The following is a 14536-nucleotide window of genomic DNA, read 5'->3' on the forward strand; positions in this document are numbered from 1 at the left end:
ATTTCCATTTGAAAGGAATGAGTATGCTTAAAACGATGTAAGGTGTTACATCTCACTTGCCAACAGGGCATTTTTGAGGTGGAGAGCTAAAAGTATTCTCTCGTAATATGTTGAAATGGAATGTAACAGAGTCCCTGCAATGATTTTATTTCTACTGAGCACCTCTGAGGTACTACTGAGCAAGCTGTGTACACGCAGCTCTGACCAGTCACCATGGGGTCATGAACTTGTGGATTAGGACTGCTGTATAATGCAATCAGTATCTCGTGGAGTCTGTGCCACAATGCTTTGCTGTCGTCAACTGTGTGAAATGGAAGGTGCACTGTGCTGAGATGTCTCTAATCGAAAGAGAATGAATGGTCTTTCAGAAGTCACTGCTAATGTATGCATGGTCAAAGGTGGTGGTGGTGGTTAGTGTTTAATGTCCCGTCGACAACGAGGTCATTAGAGACGGAGCGCAAGCTCGGGTTAGGGAAGGATTGGGAAGGAAATCGGCCGTGCCCTTTCAAAGGAACTATCCCGGCATTTGCCTGAAACGATTTAGGGAAATCACGGAAAACCTAAATCAGGATGGCCGGAGACGGGATTAAACCGTCGTCCTCCCGAATGCGAGTCCAGTGTGCTAACAACTGCGCCACCTCACTCGGTGCATGGTCAAAGCTCATAACTGTTGTATCAACAGCTATACTGACACTAGTATTATTTTCTTTACTGGAATGATATACTTTTTTAAAAAACCACTCAAAAGACTAGAACAGTGCTCAACACTTGTTAAGGTTAGTACTGAAACTTCCGTGAAAGTATCCGAGATAAGAGCTAAAACTGCGTGGCAAGGTAGTTGGAATATGCTACTACGATATAAACATTTCTAAACTTCTTCCAGCATATAAAAATGGAACCTTCCATGAAAGCCATACTTGACGGTATTCACACTGCAATAGTGGGCTCGGCCACTTTATATCACAGTTTCAACACATTTATCAGATTATCGATGTCTGTTCCCAGTTAATGTAATGCTTAGGACATGACAATATTAATACTTCAATACTTGCAGGTTCCATATGTTTATCGCTGTACAAGTTATTTAACAAATATGAGATGTATATAAACAAATGAATACATAAATTAATGTTGTGTAACTTCCACCTGACACAAGCTATGCTTGCGAGTCAAATCCAGTATTACTTCTCATTTGGTCTCAACAGGTTGAGTTGACCCTCTTCTATAGCCACCTTATACAACAAAAAATTGTCTCCATGTGATCACCAACTGATCATATACAAGTCAACATCCCCTTTTTCTCAACACACAATTGTTGTACACGGATGAATGACATCGTTAGAAAGGTTTTTAATCTGCTTCTGGTATTGCAAACCAATTTTGCACTAAAACTTACTATTTGTGAAAAATTTTAACATAAAAGAGACTTTTAACTATTACAGGCAAAAGGGCATCATGGATGTCCAGCTTCATATTCATTATGAATAGTATTTCATTTTTTTTAAAAGTACTTATTAACATGATAATTTGTATACAGCATTTTCATAGACAATAACTGTGATCACTGCAGTAGTCTATTATTCCTACCTGTCGTACACATTGACTTTTCTAAAAGAATATGCTCTCAGAAATGACAAACATATATGTCACTGTCATCTTGAATTGTGATTTACCTACTTCTACTACTGCCTAACATGCTTACTGTAAACCAATTGTGTTTAAACTTATGTGCATGGAAATGTATATACAAGGATGTATCACGTTGTTCAGTTAATTTTTAAAGATATTTTTTCTTCATTCCCACAAATACCCTTACCCCAACTGGTTTGACACGTATATCATCATCTCCACTTTGTCAACTGCACACAATCTCTTTGTGCTGAACTCAGTAATGATAATTACCTGTTCTCTCTTTCTTTCTAGACGTTACATAGCTCTATTTAAATGTCACCACCAACCTATTTCCACTTACATAAAAAACTACACAATTGAAAGAAAATGTTCCTTACCTTCAAAAGAGTATCATTTGAGATCTTTGGCTCATCATCAATGGTCAGTGACGAGAGACTCGTTGCTCTCGAAAACTCCACAGGCGTGTCCTCCTCCTTAAATGCTGCTACATCATCTTCAAATACACTTGCCTTGGGAGCGTTCGATCTGCCACCTGTCCGTAAAATACAAAATTTTCAATGATGAAACACAGCTTAGTGGTGAACAGGCAAGCCAGAGTGTATAAGGGAAGTACTAAACACAACACTAAAACATCAATAATAAGGTGATAAACCAGACAAGTGTGAGCAGGATGCATACACTGAGGGGTGCGTGCAAAATTAATTGTGTGTATAAATAATAATAATAATATTGTGTGGTTCAACGGCCTGGTCCAAGTCTTTCTACTGGAAGCCATTTCCTTGTGTTGCATGTTCCTAACACATCCCAGTTACACAGGGAATGAGGACCTACAGTTTAATGTGGAATCTGAACTACCTGCTGTTTCTGGTGACTCCTCACGTCATTCCAAGGTACAGGCTAGGTTAAAACAAAGACTGAAAAATCTGTGATCTGACCAAGATTTGGCCCTGTGATCTCTTGATTTGTATGCACATGCTTTACTGCTAGACTAACATGCCCGACATGAATGTAGATAGTTCACCTACAACAGTGAGCTAAAATTAATGCCTCCAAAAGTTTTATGTAAAGACTCTTTAAAACTTTTTAAATAAAACACACTTCATTAACATTCAACATCATTATCCTTCATGTCTACATGTTTATTTCTCAACACAGTCACCCTGGTGATGAATATATTTATTCTAATGAGGGACCAGTTTGATGATACTGTCACTGTAGAATGTTTCACTTTGTTAATGGAGCCACAACCTCACCTCTGCTTGTGTTTGCTTCATCACTATCTAAGTGAACTCCTCAAGGGGTACTTTAAGTTTTGGAAACAGATGAAAATGGGATGGGGCCAAGTTGGGACTGTGTGGAAAGCATTACTTTTCAAAATGTCTTTATATGTGTTTTGATTAGTGAGTTTGCGAGTATCAAAATACATAATGCATATGGCTGTATCTTTTGACTGCATTGACCTAGAAGCTTAAATTATTTACATTGCCAAGGGACCATAGAACTTAGTACCTGACATAAATTTCATCTCATTACCTCTAGCTATTCCTGAGAAAAAGGGCTCTTATCAAACAGAAGACAGTCAGGGAGAGAGAGAAAAAATCGTGTGACATTATTACAAATTAACAATTTTCATTTTCCTTTACTTGAACAGTGAAACTTGATTCTCGTCAAATTTCATTGATGCTACTAGGAAGAGGGAAGTACCCTATGGATTTTGATGAGTGAATCTGTGAATATCAAATTACACAACATATATGGCCATATCTTTTGGTTGCACTGACTTAGAAGCTTTGGCTTTTTGACGCTACCAACAGACCATAGACCTCAGTATGTGATGTATGTTTCAATTTAGGACAGAAAGAAGGCCAACATCAGTCATAACATCTGCGTGTTTTTTTATTGCATTTCAGATCTACATTCCAACTGACAATGCAGCTACCATCAGTGCGTCGTAAGTAGTCATGCTGACTGAATGTAGTTATAATGAGACACATTGCAATTTGACTCAGGCATGTACATTTGATACATCTACTTGTTCCTGTGGAAAGGGGGTCTTAACAGTTTGACAGGACAGACAAGACAACAAAGCGATCTTGTAAGGTTCCGTTTTTTCCGACTGAGGTACAGAATCCTAAAAATGAAAGTTTATGCCAGCCTACGACTCAAACCTATATCCCCCGCTTTTCACGAGCGGTTGCCTTAACAGTGAGACTATCTGTGCACACCTTCTGCCCTGACCAGGCTTTCACTGTTGCTGATGTTTCCACACATGATTACCAAACCCTGCAACCACAGGTTCTCACACGAGCTGTGTGGGAAACGCACCACTGGGAGAATCAAGTCAGTGGAGGACCCTGTCTTGCGTGCCATTAGGGGTATATTGCAGTGAAGATTCATTGAAAAGAAATGAATGATACAGTAAGTTTTCACCAATAACATTTCACATCTTGATTTAATAACATTTCACATCTTGATTTGACTCCTATCAAACCATTCACTTCATTTCAGAAACCCTACTTCTGTTCACTATCACATCAGTTTCCACTTTTGTTACAAGCTGCTACCCAATAGAGATCATTAGAGATCCCCGAACTCTTTTGAGACTCGACTCTCAAGTCTCTATCACTGCCCATTTATGGACGTAAACTTGTTTCTTGACTCTTGTCAGGTGTAAGTAGACTCTACCAGTGTTGGAAGGGGAACAAGTACACGAGCTTGCAAGAATAACTGAGGATTCGCGGCATTGCAACCACTTACGCAACTGTTGAGCTCTACGATTATTATAAAAATAACATGAGAAGTTCTCTGAATTCAATAGAAACTTTTTTTATTTTTCAATGTAGTCTTTCTGTATACTAATGCACTAGATCTAGCGATGTTCCAATGTCACTATCTCATCTCAAAAATTAGATTCCTCTAGGCCCACAAAATACTCTTCTTCTGCTGTCAGTTCTATGTTCAAAGAGAATTTCCATCCCATGAGAAAAATTTTGAGTTCGGGGGAGAGATGAAAGTCTGACGGAGTCAAATCGGGCGAATATGATGGGTGTGGCACCAATTTCTATCTTAGTTCACATATATCTGTCACAGTAATGGCACTTGGGTGTGGGCAAGCACTGTCTTGATGAAGGATAACTTACTTCCTTTTTAAACCTTGCCCTTTTCCATGTATCTTTTGGTGTAGTTGGTCCAGGAGGTTAGCATAACAATGTCCCATTAATTCTTTCACCGATGGGAAGATACTTTAGCAGCAAAATCTTTTTCACATTCCAAAAAACTGACCTGCGACCTTTATGACTGACCATATTGATGAATCAACATACTTCCACTGCTTTGACTGTTGTTTCTTTTTCTGGGGTATAGCAGTGAGCCCAAGTTTCACCTACTGGTGCAAGAAGGCTTGCTGGTTGCTCCAAAAAATGTGTCAAACACGGTTCATACATTTGCATACTGATCCTGCATTAAGAATCGCAGCACCCATCTAGTAGATAATTTTCTCATATCCGATTCCATCGTTAAGATGTGATGTGCCTGTTTAGATGACATCCTTACTCAGCAGCAATGTCCCACACTTTCAGTCGGCAATCCTCCATGATTATTTTATGCACATCTGCTCGTGTGAGCCGGCTCGTGTACACAGCACAGCAGTAAACAACCAGCTAACTGATGGTGATATTACATGAGGAAAGGTTGAGTGAGCTGAAGATAGGGGACGGAGGATAGCTTTGCGATGAGTCTTGTTCTGTGGCCAATAATGTTATGTTCCAGAGATATGCATTGTTTCATGATGGCTCATTAATGTGTTTCGTGGCAAACTTATTTTCTAAGACAGTTGTATTAATGAGAAATGACAATGAACTGGAGTGAAACATTTCTTAATATTTTGATGAAGCGAAGAACATGGGGCAACTATGTACGAGACATGATATTTCTTATCTGAGCAGCCTCATGATGAATGTCGTTCCAACAAGAAATTTAAATTGACCAACATATTTTGTTAACATTTAATGTAAACATTAAACACAGAAACACAGGATGTCAATCAATATTACTTATTTTGCCATTCACTAAAGAATCAATATCACACAACTTGTTGAACACTGCTATTTCGAAGACAAACTTTTAAGTTGAAGTCAGTGAGCTCCTATGGGTCTATTTCATTCTCTTCATTGTAGAAAAAAGTTGCTCGCACGAGTATATAGATTGATTCATCAACATAATTGCAGCTACAGACTTATTATAAGAAAATAAGATGGCAAGACTAAATTTGTTATGAAACTTACCACACAAGTGTCACACTGTATTTCTGTAAGTCATATATATAATATATGGTAACTTGCTCAACTTGCAGATTCATTTGTTGAATGTTCCTCTAGGGGGAAAAAAAATCTTCATAGTGAAAATGAGGAAAGTTACTCAGGTATTTATTTCTCTGCTACTGTATGACAAATACTTATTTCTGTCACATCGCTTAACTGCACTTCCTTTAATTTTTGCACCTCCATTTTTCACTGTTCACTTTGCAATTGTGCATAATTGTCTGCACTGAAGGTATTGTAATGTCATCGTAGACTGAATTTTTTTCATTTTGTTCAGAGTTTTGAAGCACACAAAACATATCAAGTTATCATCACATATTACAAACATTCAGGCATCCTGCACTGAAGAGATGTAAATTGATGTCTGTGTGTGTGTGAGAGAGGCCTTTGCTACTTTTCAACGGTTTAAAAAGAGTTACTCTCCACTTTCAGCACTGCACCATAAGTATACACGGTGTTACAAAAAGGTACGGTCAAACATTCAGGAAACATTCCTCACACACAAAGAAAGAAAATATGTTATGTTGACAGGTGTCCAGAAACGCTTACTTTCCATGTTAGAGCTCATTTTATTACTTGTCTTCAAATCACATTAATCATGGAATGGAAACAGCAACAGAACGTACCAGCGTGACTTCAAACACTTTGTTACAGGAAATGTTCAAAATGTCCTCCGTTAGTGAGGATACATGCATCCACCCTCCGTTGCATGGAATCCCTGATGCGCTGATGCAGTCCTGGGGAATGGCGTATTGTATCACAGCCGTCCACAATACGAGCACGAAGAGTCTCTACATTTGGTACCGGGATTGCGTAGACGAGAGCTTTCAAATGCCCCCATAAATGAAAGACAAGAGGGTTGAGGTCAGGAGAGCGTGGAGGCCGCAGAATTGGTCCGCCTCTACCAATCCATCGGTCACCGAATCTGTTGTTGAGAAGCGTACGAAGACTTCGACTGAAATGTGCAGGAGCTCCATCAAGCATGAACCACATGTAGTGTTGTACTTGTAAAGGCACATGTTCTAGCAGCACAGGTAGAGTATCCTGTATGAAATCATGATAACGTGCTCTATTGAGCGTAGGTGGAGGAAACTAAAATGAGCTCTAACATGGAAAGTAAGCGTTTCGGGACACATGTCCACATGACATCTTTTTCTTTATTTGTGTGTGAGGAATGTTTCCTGAAAGTTTGGCCATACCTTTATGTAACACCCTGTATACGTTTGTGTTTAAGGCTGTGCCAAACCTAACTATGGTCATTAAGTTAAAGCCAGTGCATCACTTGCACTTCCCCCGTGCTACATAATGACGTCCCTCCACCCCATTTTACCACAAAAGCTCACTGCCCAGGTGACAACCAAGTGTGAGAGCTGTCGCTTGCCTAGCCACCTCCTAAACAGTCACAATATAAGCTATCTCTACCAAATTTAAACTCTATTGATCTGTTGGAATTACATTTTCCTTCTTTGATAAGGATAGAAGCTGAAGTAATGAATTAAAATTTGTGCTACGCAGGTTTCCTCCTTGCAAGGTGGATGTGCTAATCACTGCACAGACTACCCTAGACCAATTCCGACCCTAACACAAACTTCATTTCACACCTTCAGCCCATTTTCCTCTTCTTAAATCATCGGTATTAAGATAAAAACTTGAGACTCGTATGTCTCCAGGAAAACGTAATTCCACCAAATCAATATCTCACCTACTCCTGAGGTACAGGCAGGATTTCCCCGTTATGTACAAAGCTGGGGTGCTGTTCCAGTGTCGGAGAGCCTCGGCAAAACTGATGACTTAACAAGGGGAAAATGAGCTGAAGGTGTGAACTGGTTTGTGTTTGGGAGGATACTAGACTAGGTTAGCCCATGCAGCTGTGGTAGCCACAATGCCACGGTAGTATTGTGATTAGCACACCTGCAGAAGACCCGGGCTCAAGTTCCAGCCATTTAATTCATTACTTCAACTTCTACGCTTATCGAAGAAAAACTTTAACTTGTCTGTCCACTCTAGTTGATTATGAAGAAGTAGGGTCCACCAGTGTGTTCTGAAAATTGGCACGACTTCTTTGTTGTCATACCTTTCTTTATGAAGTGCTTAAGCACTTTGCCAATCTCTTTTTTTCCATCTTCATAAACCACAACATGGGAACAACCATAGAGAGATATATCTGCACCACTGATCTCTGACAAGAGCACTGATATGACATGTGTTTACTGACAGAGGATGACCTATTATTACGCAGGAACCTTGTCGCGCTAGCACTGATGTCTGTTGAAGATTCCGAGAACTTTAAAAGTTACTCTCATAGATACCAATATAACAACTGACTGGTTAGCAATGAATGTTATTCTGTTTATACATACATTTACATAGATGTGTATTCATTATGTGCAACTGGACCCTATCAAATCATGCAAAACTATTATATCTCAATCGTCGGAGAGTCAAGCAGCTCTAATTTTTTCTCCTTCGATTCTTTTTCTTTTCTTAGTCTACCATGTGCTCAGTCTGTTGCTGACTTTGTTTTCTGGCAGTACTACCCATTTGCTAATTTTCTGTCTGTATGAGTTTATGTTCAAAATGTCTGATGGAATTATACACTGAAGCACCAAAGAAACTGGTATAGGCATCCGTGTTCAAATACAGAGATATGTAAACAGGCAGAACATGGCACTGTGGTTGGCAACACCTATATAAGACAACAAGTGTCTGGTGCAGTTGTTAGATTGGTTACTGCTGCTACAATGACAGGTTACCAAGATGTGAGCAAGTGTGAACGCGGTGTTATAGTCAGCGCATAATCAACGGGACACAGCTCTCCGAGGTAGCGATTAAGTGGGGATTTTCCCATACAACCATTTCATAAGTGTACCGTGAATATCAAAAATACAGTAAAACATGAAATTTCCGACAACGCTGTGGCCGGAAAAAGATCCTGCAAGAACAGGACCGACGACAACTGAAGAGAATTGTTCAACGTGACAGAAGTGCAACCCTTCCGCAAATTGCTGCAGATTTCAATGCTGGGCCATCAACAAGTGTCAGTGTGTGAACCGTTCAACGAAACATAATCAATACGGGCTTTGAGCCGAAGGTCCACTAATGTACCCTTGATGACTGCACAACACAAAACTTTACACCTTGCCTTGGCCCGTCAACTCCGACACTGGACTATTGACGACTGGAAATATGTTGCCTGGTCAGACGAATCTCATTTCAAATTGTATAGTGCGGATGGAGACAACCTCATGAACCCTTGGACCCCGCATGTCAACAGGGAACTGTTCAAACTGGTGGAGGCTCTGTAATAGTGTGGAGCCTGTGCAGTTGGAGCGATATGAACCCCTCATACGTCTAGATACAACTCTGACAGGTGACATGTACATAAGCATCCTGTCTGATCACCTGCATCCATTCATATCCATTGTGCATTCCGACAGGCTTGGGCAATTCCAGCAGGACACACACATATGCATATGCAACTTCATATGTATATGGAGGTATATACGTATTTGTGGCACGTGTGTGTGTGTGTGTGTGTGTGTGTGTGTGTGTTTTCAACAGCTGCTTTACTACACAGACCATTTGGGTACTCCATTCCACCACAAGTTCCTTTAAACCATGTGCATGGGAACAATCTCTGTAGCACATCCTGGCCTATAACCTCTGCTAAACTGTTCCCACTGCCTCACCTTCTTCCTTCTCTCATCTGTCCGCACCAGTCCTTCACTACTCAGATCGTGCATTGCCTTCCCCCTCCACTCTTCCTCCTGCCATGAGGACTTTCTCTCTCTCTCTCTCTCTCTCTCTCTCTCTCTCTCTCTCACCCCTCAGTTTGTTTCTCTTCATCTTCACCTTCACCTTTCTCTCCCCCCCCCCCCCCCCCACCTCCCCCTTCCTTCATCTCGTTCTGATCTACCCTCTGTACTCTTTTCATCTTGCTGTGCAGCCCCGGAGACTTTGGTCCAAAAATTTATCTGTTTCCCACAACACCCTCCCCACCTTCATCAGCCCATGCAACTACTTCCAATAATACTGTATCAGTAATCAGTCTTGGCATGACCACGAGAGTAACCAGTTGGATATCTGTATGGTTGTATGTGTACATGTGTGTTCTACCGTTAGAAAAAGATCTTATGTTCAAAAGCTAGTGTGAATGCTATTTTCAGTTAAGCATGGATCAATCTGCTAATACGTGACTGGTTGCCTTTTCCTTATTTTACGTATTGCTCCATCAAGGAATTTCCATTATTGTAATGTATCTATGTAAATATGAATGTATATCACACACTGCCAAAAGTAATGTGACATCTCAAAAAAACCATTTGTGGGCAATCATGTTTAAAGATGTGAATGGTAATTTAGTTTCCTAATAAGATAAGGGATGAAAGTATTATTACGTTCATGGTTGCTAAGTGCATTTTAAGCATTTATCTAAACTTACAATTTGGAATTATCACACTGCTCTATTAGTTATCATGAAACTCGTGAAGAGATTTATCTTTTTATACTTCTTCAGTAATGAAATATCTAAATTAAAATTAATTACTTTTTACATGTAATTATGTAGCAGTTGTCTTTGCAATGTAATGGGATGTACCCCCTGCTACGCACCTCACAGTGGTTTGCAGAATATAGATGTAGATGTACAATCGTACTTGTGGTTTTATGTGTATTGTTAATTGAAGTATAAAATTTTAGAGGTTTTAATTTCCAAGTGCCAATGAAATTGACGAACTAGGCAGAACAAAATTTTGAAACTCTCGGGGCTATAATTATTTCACTAAGATTTTTGATCAAGGTGTAAAACCTGATGGCACTCTAATATGCAATTTGTTTAACCGAAATAAAGAAAAAATAACTGTTGTAATTTTTCTATCATTGTGTTGTGAATGTAGTATGATGTCTTGATATCTTTTTAACTTTAACTTCTACATGAATCATAATAGAGGAGATCAGGATTTTGTAGAATGAGATTCTAATGTAATGAAAAATCTGTTTATTCTCAAAAAAACATGAAGATGACAGTAGTACTGATTAAATTTGCCAATGCATCATATGACAATACGATAATTAAATACGGTCATAATTGTTCAACATTTATAATATTAATTTGAAACTTATAAAATTTTTGTTAGTGTTAAAAATAAAAATACAATATTAAAACTAAAAAATGTAAAATGAGACCATTTGAAATATAAAAATAGTAATAATATTAAAATTAAAACAACCATTTTTTCACATCTCTTTAAATGTTCTAAATATTAATGATGGAACCATAAAAGTTAAAATAAGAAGTTGGAATGTATTTCTCACAAGCTGGCGTCATCAAGTCGTTCTTTCTCATAGTTGGAGCTCCTCGTGGCAGTCTGTGGGCTTGACCTATTTCCGGTCATTACATGATTTGTCTCCTATTTTCTAGCGAATTACATTTTTGTTTTTCGTGAATTGAATAGCTTCTCTATTTCCTCTCATTTTCCTGATTTGACCTATCTTTTCTTTCCACACAGACTTCACCTTTGCATAGTTCTACTGCTCCATAATCTTCACTGCAAGACTTCTTTACATTTTTATACATCCAATAGAAAATCATATTCAGTTGGTGGTCCTCAGAAGTAAACAGCTTAATGCTCTCGGTACTCTTCAGTGGAAACTTCACAGGAGCCCAGTAATTTTTTCTGCTGCACTTCCTTTTGTCATTGGCACAGTCTTTAGACAAACCTTTGTCTTCTTCAGATGTAGAAATATTGTTTCATTCATAGCAAGATCACGATCTTCTATGCTATCAATGCTGTTACGAAAGAGTTTATACTTATTGTCATTCAGTCTGATGCACATCCTTCTGTTTGAGCATTTTACTAAAGGAGGAGATAGCAGAAACACTTTTCAAGAAGGAATCAAGTCCTGCTTACTTCTGGTCTGCAAGTACTGAGCACAATCATAATTGCAAGACAGTCAAACATTCTGATAAAATTAAAGCAAACATGCTTACTACAACATTCCTTTCTAGTTTCACCTGTTCCTTTCATCATAAGCACACTTTCTGGTTCCGGATAGTCCTCAGTCTTTTCTGTCTTGGCAATTAAAACTATTTTTCGGAATCTCCGAGTGGGTCCTGGGACTGTTGAATTGTTGACATGTTGATTTTAATGTCTAAAAATACGAAAAAACAAAAATAAATAAGTAAAGGGAAATTATACCTACAGGATAAGCCATACCTTTCTGTGTGGTGCAATGCTACAAATTAAAATAAAATCAAAATAACAAAAATAAGGAATGTTACAAAAATTAAACACACAAATTATGCTACTTTAGAGGATATAATTCTTTCTGTGGTCTTGTCGGTAATAATTCTGGATAAAGTTAGTTGGCTGATCAGAAACTACTTTACTGTAGTTGTGTCTAAATGAAAAGGTGTGACAAATTTTGCATTAGTGGGAAGTTGGTTAAGTCAGATAACATCATCCTTTCAAGACTTAAAGCTATTTTTGTTTTGTATCATGTCACTTTCGGTCAAGTTCTGCTGCTGCTCTGTTTGTTTGGGCTTTGTACGGCAATGAGAGTAGCCGAGCTGCACATTCCATTATCACAAGTAAAGCTAACAGACCCTCCATGCAGTACGCTGCTCCAAGAAATATCGACGACCCGAACATCCGACAGACAATGACAACTAAATTGAAGTGATTGGTAATGGCATTTGTTTTATCACTTAAGACAAAGACAACTCACTGTATGTTAAAAGAAGTATAAGTTATTTTTTTATCTTCAAGTTCTTAGTCTACTCCTTTAATAGAGTTGCAAATTAATGAATAACTAATGAGAACCTGTCAGGAGTTTAACAACTTTTGCTAAATAAAGAAGTGTTTGACGGTCGTGGACTCTCACTCTTGGAGACTCCTCAGTGAGGAATACTGCTACAAGGAACACGGTGCAAGCCCAAAAACAAATGGTTATCAGAAATAGAATCATACTAACAATGACAGCAAGATGCAACAAGAAGAAGCAACCAAATTTTGACATCAATCCAACACTACTGACAAGAAAACTAATACTACAGAGACGAAATACAGAATACAGAAAACTTAAGTTCACATGTGTAATTCTGGGCAGTGAAACAGAGATAAAGAAGCCAAAGGATAGTAATCTTAAAATACAAAATTCTGACACCACGATTAGATCATAAAAAAAGTGACAAACTTCTTTCAAAACATATGCTGACAAGTTAATCGTCGTTCAAGAAGTATTTTACAAGATTATACCTTTAAAAAATACAATTAGGAATGCATTAAACAAATCGGTTGTTACACAATTAAACACGGGGATACATGCGAACAAAGAAACTTGATATTTGATTCACAATAAAAACTGACCAGATAAGCAATATGTGGACACTAGTTGATATTTTGTGGGGTACAAGGATAAATTAGGATTCAACGAATCATGATTTCGTGTGATACTGTGCTACACTCGTAATTGTACATACAATCACATCGCCCAGTAACAAATAAACAACACAGGTTCGACTACCACATCAGCGTTTCGAGAGTTTCAACACGGGTTGGTAGCCAGTGGGTTTGGATTACACTGCGTCTCTAGGAGACAGCAGCACGAGCATCCGACAGTCTCAGTCGCAATACGCACTGGCGGCGGCAGCCAACAACACGACACTACATACACGATACAGGGAATTTCAAACATAATTAATGTGATGTTAAGATGTAGGAGACGTTAAATTACAAATGATATATACTGAGTAATGAACATTTTTTCACTTCTAGGTTTTAGATTTATCTGCACAATCAAATAACATAATACGGCTTTCATTAAGGATAATGTAACCACGGAAGGGTTTATGCAATCAGTATCAGACCAATTTTCTCAAAGGAATAACAGATTCACACAAATGGACAGAAATTTTGCAAAGATCGAGAACAGATTAGATGATATAAAAAGTAAACTACAAGACTTAATTTCCCATCTTAATGGTAGAATGAATAGGTAGGAAAAGTGATTACACCAAGAATTCAGTAATGCTGCCAAAATAGATGAATGACTTTGAATCGTAGAAGAAAAGCTGTACCACAAAACAGAACATGTACATAACAAAAAATTTGAACAAGGAAATTTAATAGCTGTAATAGGTACAGTGACCTCAGTATCAAGAAAAGTCTTCTTCTCTCGGGGACCTGTACGTTAAGACAACAACAAATTAATTGTTTGTTGATCTTCAAGTTGTTGGACTGCTTCTTTAATAGAGTTGCACATTTACAGATAATTAAGAAGTGCCTGTCAGGAGTTTTAACAACTTTTGCTAAAACAGAAGTGTTTGACAATAGTGGATGCTTGCAGACTTTGCAAAATCCTAAAGGCAAGCAATGTGACAAGCACAAATTCAATTGCCTAGCAATGCGATAATTAGAAAATCCTACAGAAAAATGACAAACAATGTACCATTTCACCCACAAGTCACTCTACTGACCATATAGTACACCTGACACCCTGAAGCTAACTCAGCGATTCCTAACTGTTACGAGGATGGACAAGCCACTCCCCTCTTTTTTCTCCAACACAGTGCTGTTACAGACATC

The 14536-nt window shown here is 38.4% G+C and overlaps 1 protein-coding gene across 1 annotated transcript in view; it reads right to left on the reverse strand.

Moving 5' to 3' along the window:
- LOC124552268 (serine-rich adhesin for platelets-like) overlaps positions 1-14536 on the reverse strand; it is an 820531-nt gene that overhangs the window by 107148 nt on the left and 698847 nt on the right. Inside the window, exon 22 of the mRNA XM_047126548.1 lies at positions 2010-2164. Coding sequence (XP_046982504.1) covers positions 2010-2164 — 155 coding nt within the window. The remainder of the gene's footprint in view (positions 1-2009; positions 2165-14536) is intronic.

Source organism: Schistocerca americana, chromosome 10 (genome assembly GCF_021461395.2).
Source record: "Schistocerca americana isolate TAMUIC-IGC-003095 chromosome 10, iqSchAmer2.1, whole genome shotgun sequence".
NCBI classification, from domain to species: Eukaryota; Metazoa; Arthropoda; class Insecta; order Orthoptera; family Acrididae; genus Schistocerca; species Schistocerca americana.